We start from the raw sequence: 12,870 nt of genomic DNA, 5'->3' as shown, positions 1-12,870 counted from the left end.
AAACCAGACTTTTACATTAAAAATAAACCATAAAACTAGACATTTTATAACATACAATGAAAAAGTATATTAATCAGAGTAAAAAATTATTCAGCATATTAATTTTTTAAACCCTATTTATTGTATATTAAAGCTCAAATGAATAATTATTTCCCTTTATCCTTACATTGATTTGCTAGCATTTTTTTTTTTTTAATTTCATACTAAGATTAAGGTTTCAATAATAATTAACAAAAGGTTTTATAGGGTTTAGGAAAATATTGAAGATGGGTTTAGTTATATTAACGTCCCGTTTTAAAGTAGCACTAAGGCTATTTTAGGACGGATTTCGTAATTTTGAACCGCGGTCATATGACGAGGACGACACCTGAGCTGGCACCCCCTCCCCACACCACACCACACCAGCGGGAGGACGTTTGGCCCTTACGGATTTATCGTGCAACAGACTCCCTTACACGGCGGTTCTTCGGTGGAATGGGGTCTCGAACCTGAAACCCTACGGCTCACAAGCCGTGACCTTACCACCAGGCCCCCTATTGAAGATGGGAATTTATATCAAATATTCAAATTCATAGAATGGAACATAAAAAGAATATTCTTAAAATAATTGTGCAGAAGGTGGGGGGGGGCGGTATAACTTTATTATATCAAAACAGGAACACCGACCAGTTATATACCTATTTTTTTCATTAGATTTCAACTCAAGTAGTTACTAAAATTCTCTATTTTTGGAAACCTTAATCAATGATTAAGTTGTAATTTTGAAGTCTTTACTTTGTAAATGAAGTTCCAAATATTTGTGTAAATAACCCATGACAAATGCTTCCCTTTATAACAAACTTATTTATACTTAAACTTATTTACTCTAAGGGATAATCAAAATTTTTGTTTAAAAATGTAAATTTATTCAATTGGGTATTGTCTGTTTTTATCGAAGACCTTTTGCTATCTTTCAGGCAATGTCATAATTCCAAGTTCATAAAACTTCTGATTTTTACCAGCAAAAAACTGATTTAACCCTTTCTAGGGCCTTGGGAAGTATGCTTCCCACCAAATTTATCAATCTTTGTATGAATTTATGTAGGTTGGTATAAGTTCTGACAATTTTTTTTAGAAAGACAGAAACTTGGATGCTTTAGTTCTTTATTTTACACAAAATGATGTGCCTTGATTTGATACTTAATTATTAATTAACCAAATTAATTAATCAAATTAAATTTATCTAATAAGCTAAATGAATCCCTTTTCTTATTCTAATTTCAAGCCTAAAAATATTTTAACATAATATGACTAGAAAAAAATGGCCCTTTAAAGGGTTAAATGTGATTTTACATCATCAGCATCGTTAAAAATTTTACCATTTAAGAAACAAAATAAATGGTAATGTAAACGCGTCAGGTCAGGGTTATAGAGTAGATGTAACAACTCATCTCAACCTAGTTCCAATAACTTTTTGGTGAGTGACCAAAGAGCTTTGCATTATCAAGTTGGAAAACAACACCATTACGATTTGCTGATTCTGGCCGCTTTTCTTCAGCTGCATCGCTCAGTTTTTGGCGAGTTCTTGAATGTGCATGTTTGAGTTAATCGTTTGGTTTCTTGCTAAAAGTTCAAAGTGCAGAATTCCTTTATAATCCCAAATTGACAGCATAATCTTTTTCTGGTGAATTTCAGCTCTTGGTGTCGTTAGGGCTAATTCATCTTGCATCCTCCACGATCTTTTCCGGTTACCGTTGTTATAAATTATCCACTTTTCGACACCAGTAATTAGTAATTTCAGAAAGGGATCAATTTGGCTGCATTTCAGACAGGAACCGCAGATGCCAATGTATTGCGTCAAATGAATTTCCTTAAGCTGATAAGGGATCCATAAATACGTTTTTTTTTTTTTTTGTTTTTTTTTTTTTTTTTTTAATGAGGGGGATTAAGGGACTTCTAGCTAGAAAGGCTGTCATCCCAGCGTTCAACAACGAGTTTCTTTACATAGCCAAGCTACATCTGTTTTATGAAAGCATGTATGCGACACTTTCAGCTTCTCTTCAATTTCACGTGTTGTGCTATGACGATCTGAATCGAAATGGCCTTGATATGGGTCTCATCAACTTTAATTGGATGGCCAGATCATTGCGCATTTTTCAGTGAAAAATCACCAGAACGAAATTTGGAAAACCAATTTTGACATGGCTTTTCTTTCAAAGCTTTATTAAACGGCACATAACTTTTTGCGTGCTTGCGAAGCAATTTTGCCTTTTTCGAAATAATTCAATATAATATATCTGAAATACGAGTCTTGCTTTTCCATTTTTAAATTGGAATAAAAACGAAAGTATGTAACTAATCGACGCAGTTTTTTTTTTTTTTATTAAATTAAAAGTGGAAGTCTAAACAATTAGAAAACAATGTAGGCTAGGTGCTTTGAGTTGAATTTAATTTCGTTGTATTAACGTCCCATTTTAAAGCAAGATTAGGGCTATTTTGGGACGGACCTCGCAATTTTGAACCGCGGTCAGATGAAAAGGACGACACTTGAGCTGGCACTCCCCCTCTCCAAACTTTCACACCACATCATCGGGAGGACGTTTGGCCCCGACGGATTTAATGTGACTAAGTCGGTTCTTCGATAGATTCGGGTCTAAAACCTGAAACCCTTCAGTTTCGAAGCCGAGACCTTACCACCAGGCCACCGCGGCCGTTAGGAGCTTCGAACACGCTGATAAAATAAAAGAATGTTCTAAGACCTTCTATTGAGAAAATCCACTATCACTTAGTTGCTATAACCCAATATATTACTGACAAGGCATACAAGTAATTGAAATATACATTTTTACCATAGAATGAGTTGGAGCATTTTAAAAAAAATCAAGCCCATTTTCTTGATGAATAGTTTATTTCAAAGAATTTTAATGAATTAAAATAATCTAATTAAAAACATAATATTAAAAACATTCTAATTAATAACAACTAATAAAAACAAACTAATTAAAATATTAATACATATTATTAAAAACATTCAAATTTAATACATATTATTAAAAACATTTAAACTTATACATATTATTAGCATAAAAATAACTGAAGTACTATGAAATAATAGATGAGAATCTGAAAAATTAAATAATTTGTTACCTTTCATGCAAAAAAAAAAAAAAAAATCAAAATAATGGAATGATTTTAACAAATAAAATTAAGCAAAATATACAGTAATACATTGCATTTACAATTTTCAAGGAACTGGATGAATAATGACATAAATGGTGGGAAGTATAAACAACATGAAGCATTTCATAGATAAAAATGCACATTTCATTATTATAGTATTTCGTGCTTATTCCTGGTATTTACCTTAGATAAATATCCAATGGAAATTAATGAAATTACACAGTAATTCTCTAAACTTTTAATAAGTAGTATTATATTCACAATATTAAAAAAAAAACACACATTTAATTCAGAAAAAAAAAAAAAAAACATAATTGTTGCTAAAATCTAAAATGTAATTTAAAATAGATATCTATTAACTTCTATTCTTCATTACGTTTTTAAATTATGAACATTTCATGCCCATAATGACTACTGAAATCGTATTCGCTGCCATAGGCCACAATTACTCAAAGCAGCTCTGATTACTACTAGCATTATGGATTTTATGTTTTTATCCTTTGTTTAAATTACCTAGATTGATGCAAACAATGGGAAATACAAAATTTTATATACATATTTTAATATACAGTGAATATAAGAAATCTTAAGGGAACAACAAAAAGACTTGTAAAGGAGCAGAAAATGTTAGAGACGGGAATATAAGAGTTAGTAAGACACTGCATTAGTTTTAAATTGGTTAATTTTATCTGATGTTTAATAAAAGTTTGATGCTAATTTTACAAGTAACGAAATTTCAAAACAGCAAATTATAAAATATCTTAAGAATAGTTAGCTTAGCTTAAAAGCTTAGAACAAAAACATAATTTTTCTTACAATTTCATTATGCAACAACGCAGGTTTAGATGAAAGCACTCGACTTTTTTAAAAATTAAAACCTTTTTTTAGTATTTTAAACTTTTTAACAGTAAAATTGAATTATTCTTACATAAATAAATAATTTATTATTGTAAGTAATATAGTAACTTTGTAAAACAAAGTTATTGTATTTCTTCAATTTCTAATTATAAAAAGAAAGTACTGACATACTTGTCAGTATTGAATGGGATGCAAATGTTAAAAAAAAAAAAAAAAAAAAAAATATTTAATAGTTTTCTAAAAGAATTAATACGAAAATAAAACATTTTCTCAAATCAAATTATTGTTAACATAACAATAATCATATTGATAAAATACTGCAATCAAGCACAATAATAATTTGAGAATACGGAAAATTTTAAAATCTTAATTTAATACTAAAACCACCAAAGAAAATCCAGATAAAGAATCAAGACATACACACCAAAATTAACAGAGAGTACAATGCAGGGTTTTTTAACATTAAACTTACCAAAATGGTTATATGATAATTTTCCAATGGCTGTTTTAATACAATCATTAATACTAAAGTAAAATGAACTGATGACATATTTAGTGTCAAACAATTGGTTAGAACTGCAAACAGAATCATGAAAGATAATTTCAAAATTGCATATGATGATGATAAATGAACAATTCAGTCATAATCAAAAATTTGAATAAAAATAATCCTTAATCTTGACATTAACCTAGCATTGGTATTATATTAAATTTATTTACATTAAATTAATTTTTGGTTGAGGTGAAGATTTATGTGCCCCCCGAGTTTGTCGTCAATATGGCAACCCAACGGAACGCTCTTCTAGCAACCCTAATGCTGTTTCTGCTTTGTTTATTACTATTTACAATGATTGAGTTGCACACAGAGCTGGACTTCTCTATGAAGGAGCCCGGGTGCAAGAAGCCATTTGGAGCCCTAATTTTTTTGTGAAGTAAAAAAAACAAAAAAACACGAACACATTTTAATGCATGTTAATTTAATGCGTGATTTTGTTTTTGATAATACATCAATTACTTCAGAACAGATTAAGATTTATTGCAATTTCTTTTTCGATGCTTAATATATCAATTGCATTTAAGCGTTCTGAACACATGCTTGACTGAAGATAATTCTTTATTAATTTTAATTTACTGAAAGAGCGCTCAGCAGTTGCTGTAGTAACTGGCAGCAAAAAGAAACATTTTAACACAGTTAATACATTTAGAAATAACTCATTATAATTATTATTTAGTATGTATTGCAATATGACTTGTGCGTTATTTACATCTCTTTCGTTCAAAATAAAATCCCGTAGCAAACAAATTTCCTGACTCAGGTTTTCATCTACTTCTTTGTTAAAAAACTTAACAAAGTTTTTGGAACATTTCTGTAATTTATGTTTTTGTAAAGTTTTTATATCAGTGATTAATTTAAAATACCTTCAAACTATCTTCTATTTGTATAATAACAGTATCAATTACAGTGTTAAAAAAATAACACCTAAATTCCTCTACTGGGTTTTTTATAGCTTCGTCTTCTGCTAATTCGGAATATAATCTTTTCCTTTTTCGAATTCGTTTTACAGGAAAATGTTCTGATATGTTCAAATTACGTGCTAGCATTTTTGCTTCGTCTAAAAATGTAATAAATTTTGTTCTTAAATTTTGGATTTTAGTTTTAATTTTATTGACTAAACTGAAATCCGAGTAAAGAACAATTGTTTTTGCTTGAAATAGTTTATTGATAGTGTTAATTTTGGACAATATTGTAAACCACACTATTAAATAAAAAATAAATGGCATTTCTTGTATTGCATCTAATAACTTTTGGCTTCGGATACCGCTGTATTATCGTTACTTACATCAATAAATTCTTCTAGGGCATTACAAGTTTGTTCAAACTGTGTATACACTGCTTTAAGCGAATCTATTTTGGTTTCCCAACGAATGTCACATAATGGTTTAAGAGTAATGTTTAAATGCTTTTGTAGAATTTCTCATCTTTTTGTAGATGCAGAAAATAAGCAATATAAGCGTTGCAATATCCTCAAATTTTTTTTACAATATATACTGCTGGAAGCGGCATCACAAATTAATAAGTTGAAGGAGTGTGATAGACAAGGCACATAAATTGCATGCGGGTTTAAAGAAAGTATTCTAGACTGCACATCTTTAAATTTCCCTTACATGTTTGCTACCGTTGTAGTATGCTTGCCCTCTACAATTCATAATATCTAAATCAAGCTCGCTTAGTCTTTCTTATAGAGTTTTTGTTAATCCTTCACCAGTCAGATCAGTTACTTCAATAAACCATATAAATGACTCATTTATAATTAACCTTTTCTCTTCAAAATTTACATACCTAATAATGATTGAAGTCTGTTCCTTATGGAAAATATCAGGAGTACGATCCATTTGGATACTGTAGTACATGGCTGCTTTTATATCGTTTAATTTTGTTAAGAACTTCATTTCCTAGGGCAGAAATAATTTGTTCTTATGACCTATGTGCTAAATGATGCACAATTCTATTTTTAGAATTTATTATTTTGTGTATATGATCCATTAGCACACGTATTTACTTAATAATTCGATTAAACTTAAAGAATTTTCATTATTAGGCGTACCTATTATTTAGTGGGTTCCTCGAAGTGGAAGATTATTACATGATAGAATTGTATCTACACCTACAATGTTTGAAATAGTAATTTGAGTCTTGCCGCTTCCTTACTTATATTAACTTGATTTGTTTTATAAATAGTCGAACATAAATTTAATCATTTTAGTAATTCTTTCCAAGCAACAAATGACAACTAGAACGCTCATGATCTTGAATTACAGTTGACTGCTTTCTCCAGTTATTATAGCCACCTATAAATAGTGTAGTTTGGTCATTTCCTCGTCTTTTTGAAAACAATATACAACAAAAAACAAAATACGGAGTCTTGCGTCTTTGAATAAATAACCAGTTGCGAAGTTGAATTTCACCATTTGGTATTTTTTTTTGAAGTAGTATGTAGTGGAAAAAGATCTATCTATCTTTAGCATTTTTAGCAAAAACTCCTTTGTATTGTACAGGTCCGATTTTAACACAAAACATTCTAAATTTATCAGTTATAATATTTGGCCATAAATCAGGATCATTTATACTTTTTTCATCATACTTGTTATTGTCATTTTCTTCATTATTTTCTGATTCGGTCATATTTATTTGTACAAATTTCACCGTTTCAACATTTTTATTGCTAGACATTGTATTTTGCGTGGAACTTTCTTCCCGAGTTGAAGTTTGAATTGTAACTTCTGAAGTCGAAGCAATTTCTTTATCAGAATCACTTCGTAACCAAGAAAACAGACCTACTTGTGACTTTTTGAAGTTTGGTTTTTCTTTTCTGATAATTTTATTTTTAGACACCCTGATGGATATTTCCCTGGCGTGGACATGATTATATCTAACAGTATTAAGCAGTTTATAGAATGAATTATCAAATTATTATATGTTATACTATAAGCTATTACCTAGTAGGGGAGGTAAGCGATTGTACATCTATTTATCTTATATTAACAATATTTTGAACACTTGCACAAGACTATAATATATACTATGAACTTCGTATATTTCCAAATCCGTCGGCAGCTCCATTTAAAATTCTTCCTTAATTCTTTTCATTCCGGTCATAGCCGGTGAAGAAGTAATACGACGTGCCTTGCTAGGAGTTGATCATTTATCTTCGTTTACTTTTCGTTTGAGCAACCTAATATAAACAAACATACATAGATGCTCGCGCAAAAAAAAATATTACAATAGATATAGAAAAAAGTAAATAGCTGATGATTTACAAGTCCATTTGAACTCAGCCTCGACTTCTGGCCGTCGCTTGCGCCCAGAAGTCGCGCCGCTCTGTCTAAACATGTCTGAAGGGGAATCCTTTATTCATAAATAAATCCCCCCCCCCCATTTTTTTATAAGTATCACTGCGATCATTGCCTAATAATAGCGCCAGTCGACGCTCAGCCAGTCATGTGGAAATAAACTTGTATAACGTGTAGAATAAACGTGTAAACTTTCAGTACGTGTAAACGCTATTATTGTTCAGAACACTATTTTAATTCTTAATCACGGTGGGGCCCCGGTGCATAGCACCCGCCGCAGCCCCCCAGATGGCCGGCCCTAGTTGTACATAAACTACAACTATTTTATAAAAAATGTTAATTTAAAAATAATAAAAAAATATCGATTAAAGATTTTAATTTTGTTTTTTATTATAATTAAAAGTTTTTAAAAACTAATAAGACACTGCAATTTTATTTTTAATGTGAATACGAACAGAAAATATTTATTCTTTTGCAATTTTTAACTGTCAGTATGCTCTTTAAAAAATCGTCTGAATTCTTACTTTACGAAATCGTCTGCATTCTTACTTTAAAAGTCAGCTGGTACTCTAACGGTTGGCTCCCTAGATAATTTATGTCGGCAATTGTGCAAGAATGGATGTCGGGTAAATGGGATGGTTGGACAGCATAATGAATGAATGAAGGGTGAGTGGAATATATATATATTACTAGTTGATGAAGTTAGGAAAGGATGCTTGTTTGAAATTTTGTATGGAGAATGGTTTGATTGCTTCTAAATGTGTATGTCCGGTGTGTAGTGAGAATATCAAATTGATTGATTTGGATGAGAGAATCGATGGAAAGATATGGTGTTGTAAAAAGAAAGGTTTGAATCCACACCATATTAAAAGGTTTGTACGAAAAGGTCCCTGGTTCGTCATTTGGATTTAGGAATAATTTTATGCATGACGTAGATGTGGTTAAACTGAATGAGGCGTGAAAGTATTGTGAATGATTTGAATGTTGCAGCAAGAACAATGACTGTGAGATGAATTTTTGTACAGGAGTGTGTAAGAATGCTTGTTTAGCCTTAGATGGGAAAATTGGTGGAATTGGAAAGATTGTTGAAATTGATGAAATTAAGTTTGGAAAGAGAAAATACAATAGAGGAAAGCGAGTGGGAGGGCAATGAATGTTTGGAGGATAAATCAGATATACGAATGACTGTTTTTTTTTTTTTTTTTTTTTTGAAGTAGTGCCTGAAAGAAGTGCAGATGTTTTACTTGAAGTTATAAAAAGACGTCTGCCGGCTAGCACCATCATTTCAGACTGTTGGCATCGTATAATTGTCTCGATAATGAAGGTTATCAGCATTTAACGGTGAACCACAGTTTGATGTTTAAAGACCCGGAAACCGGAGCCCACACAAATTCTATCGAGGGAACTTGGTGTGCCATTAAAAGATCTTTACAAGGGACAATCTCTGTAGCCGGAGAATTCGACGGCTACATGGCAGAGTACATATGGCATAGACAAAACAACGTCGCGATAACAGAAAAAGTACGCTGATTCTTCAGAAATATCCTGAACGTACCCTGCCAAAACAACTGATTAAATAAATCCAGTAAGTGCCTTAATTCTTTAAAATTCCTTCTGAAATCCGTTCCTATAAAGTCCTTCATTCTTTCTTTTCTATTAAGTGCTGTTCCTGTTATCCACACAACCCTTGTGCTTAATGTGTTAGCGAAACTACTAGGTTCCCGCTCCCGCTGTTTACGAAGCCGTAGGATGTTTTTTAAGTTAAAAAATTCTGCCCGGTGCCTTTTACAGATGCCGAAGGCATCGCATGCTGTAACTTTTGCTCTGCACCCAACAGACCGGTGCAGCCGGTCTGAAAAAAAAAACAATATTTATAAGAAAAAAAATCATAATTCTATTGCGTAAATTGGTAACTGTAAATATTCCTCAGAAGTGTTTGTTTACTTTGTCCGCCATCGTTATTGGCGACTTGGCGCAGCAAGGAGCACACTAAACTTCACTTTTACCGATTTTTTTTTAGTGTATGCAGAAAATGTCGCAAAATTTCAGCTAAAAGCATACAAGAAAAATCCCCCCCCCTCCCTCACAAAAAATAAATTATAAGCTGGAATAAATTTAAAAAATGCAGGAGAATAAATATGAAATGCTTTCAAAATTGCCTTGCGTTTAAAAAAATTATGAGCCTTCAGATTTTTGCATACAACTGATCATTGAAGTTGAATTAGAATAAATTTACATTTGATTGTAATAAGCTTAATATAAAAATAAGATTTGATTAAACTAGATATAATTAAAAAATAGTTCAATCATCTTTTATAGTTATTGTTTGAAAAAATATTAAATGTACAAAAACAGCAAAAATTTGGGGGACTTTGAGGTTTTTATTCTAAAATAATTTCAAATTAATTTCCTTAAATAAATATACTTAGTCATCATTTTCAATCCAGTCTTGGCAAAAAGGCATTCAAATATGCTGATCCAGTCAAAGTGCATTTATAAGCACTCCTCAAATTTTGCAATTTTAATTTAACTTTAAAAACAACTTATTTGATTGTAATTTGGAAGTCAAAGGTAATATAATTACAGCCCTATTTATTTTTAAATGAAAACAAAATATACAGAAAAAAAATAAGAAATATTTAGACAACAAACCTAGAACATGACAAGCCATAACCTATGAGGGGTGAAAAGCAAAATCTAATAACACAGTAATTATTTGCTAGTAGTTCATAAAGCTTTTTTTTTTTTTTTTTTCCCCAATTCACAAAGTTTAAAGAATATTAAAAAAATTCTTTCATTACTTTTTACCTTAAAACTACAAAAGTACGTTTGTTTTCAAACTTATATTAATGTGCCAGACTATCAAATACAAAAATACTTGAAATCAACACATCTTCAATACTTTAAATATTTAATATATAATTTTTATGAAATCTATAAAAGGCCTATAAATGCTTATATTTATGTGACATATTATACAAGAAATAATTATATAATTTTATATACATTAAAAAATTTAAATATTTTTCAAAACCAAATTAAATTTATATAGCTTTAAAAAGTAACTGAATTAATAAAATATAACCTATTAGTTCATACTTATTTGGAAATTAATTTGTTGATGATTTAAAATACCCAAATTACAATACTAGAATGATTGCGAAATGCACCAGTTTGGCAAATTAGTAGCATGTCGTGGTTTTTCAGAAGTAAAGACAGCCACAAAGACTTCAGCATTACTACATTAAAAGACGTTCATAAAAAATTATCAGCAAGATTCTTCGATAAATTGGACAGAAGCAACAACTTTGCTATTAAAGAAACTGAACCATATGATCTTTTGCTTCCGAAGAACATGGAGAGACCTTGTCACCTCATACATGTCTAATTTTTACTTTACCATTCTGACATGATTCTGGACACTGATTTTGTTGAAAAGCACATTATGTAAAATTCTGTCTCTCTTAAAATATTATTAATAATCATATTACTGCTCAATGTAACAGATAATCACTTTAATTACACAAAACCACCTGCTAAGTAATCTCAGTGCCATATCATTTATTTTGTCAGAAGATTAAGAACTTCAAATTCAAGAATTCTGTAACTAATCCCTCAGATTTTAAATATTAAAAACTTAGAAATACATATTCTATAAAACATGAAATGAAAGAGGGAGATTTCATTCAATCTTCCTCTGGAGGAAGATTCAAGAAAAATCAATGGATGGAAAATAAATTTAAGCACTTTATAAATTAAACTATATCACCTCAATGAATTAAGCATATATAAGCTGTTAAAAAACAAACTATAGAAAATTCAATAATTAGAGAAATGTATAAATAATTTAATATAATTATTAATACATTAAAGATGCCTTTAGCAAAGATATAAATCTCATTGTTTTAATTTTTAATCAAAATTATAACTTTGTATAAAAGAAGTAATTTAATGTAAAAGTAACTTGAAGTTTTTCATATAAAACTGTTATTTATTGGGGGAAAAAATTAAATTCTAAATGAAATATTTTTAAATAAAAAAAGCAATATATTACCATAGATTTTATATTTAATCATACTAAAATAATAAAAAATAATTTTTAAAACGAAAATAATTTTGAACTTTAATTTTTAAAGTAGTTAATAAATAAAGTCCTAATGGCTAAAATTCTCTTCTAAAATTTAAAAATGTCGGTGAAAATTGAATAATTTTTATACAAAAAATTTTTTAAGTAAAATAAATCTTATTTTTCATGTCAAGAAAACAATTTCGATATATGACGACATAAGCAATAATATATTATTTAAAAAAAATCCTTATGAATCTAATTTTATATAGTTCTTCAGCTTATATGACGAGTAAATAATTTTATCTCCTTGTCATAAAATAATCAATGCAGAGAAAAGATAATTTAACAATAAATTCTAAGATAAAACATAAGTCATTTTTGCTCTTTTCAAAAATTCAGAGGAAGGGTGAAAAATGTCTTAGGAAAGACCTAAATTCCATTACAAAAATCATACGGTGAATTAATTACTTCCTTGAAAAATAAATATTTACTGTTAAATGCTATGCAAATAGAGCGTAAAGTCATTTGTCAATTTTTAAGGAAATACAAATTTTCTATGTTAACTTACAGCATTTTGGTGTTATAGATCCATCATTTCTGCTACACCACAAACTATAGTCATTATTTAAAATAACATAATAATCACTATTCATTAAAAGTTCCATTTTAAATAAATATTTCTATTTACAAGAACATACACATAAATATTACAACAAATTTCACATTTAAACACTCAGTACATAAACACCCGTACTCCGTGTTGAATAAAAAAAAACTAAATGCAACGCTAAAAGAGACGGTTACAGTTATGGAATTAAACGGTTTCGTTTTCTGTGATGAGAAAAGCTTTGTGCAGTTGATTAAAAATAATCTACTAATAACACATTTTATATTAAAAAAACCACAAATAATATTTAATAATACTTCTTTAT

At 29.7% G+C, this 12,870-nt stretch overlaps 1 protein-coding gene across 1 annotated transcript in view; it reads right to left on the bottom strand.

Moving 5' to 3' along the window:
• Window positions 1–12,668, bottom strand: part of LOC129975695 (phosphatidylinositide phosphatase SAC2-like) — a 38,625-nt gene extending 25,957 nt beyond the window's left edge. The window contains exon 1 of the mRNA XM_056088829.1: window positions 12,507–12,668. Coding sequence (XP_055944804.1) covers window positions 12,507–12,603 — 97 coding nt within the window. The 5' untranslated portion in view covers window positions 12,604–12,668. The remainder of the gene's footprint in view (window positions 1–12,506) is intronic.
• Window positions 12,669–12,870: the final 202 nt, after the last annotated feature.

This window comes from Argiope bruennichi, chromosome 7 (assembly GCF_947563725.1).
Source record: "Argiope bruennichi chromosome 7, qqArgBrue1.1, whole genome shotgun sequence".
Taxonomy (NCBI): Eukaryota; Metazoa; Arthropoda; class Arachnida; order Araneae; family Araneidae; genus Argiope; species Argiope bruennichi.
The sequence above is the reverse complement of the archived record's forward strand: the minus strand, read 5'-3'. Positions and strand labels throughout refer to the sequence as shown.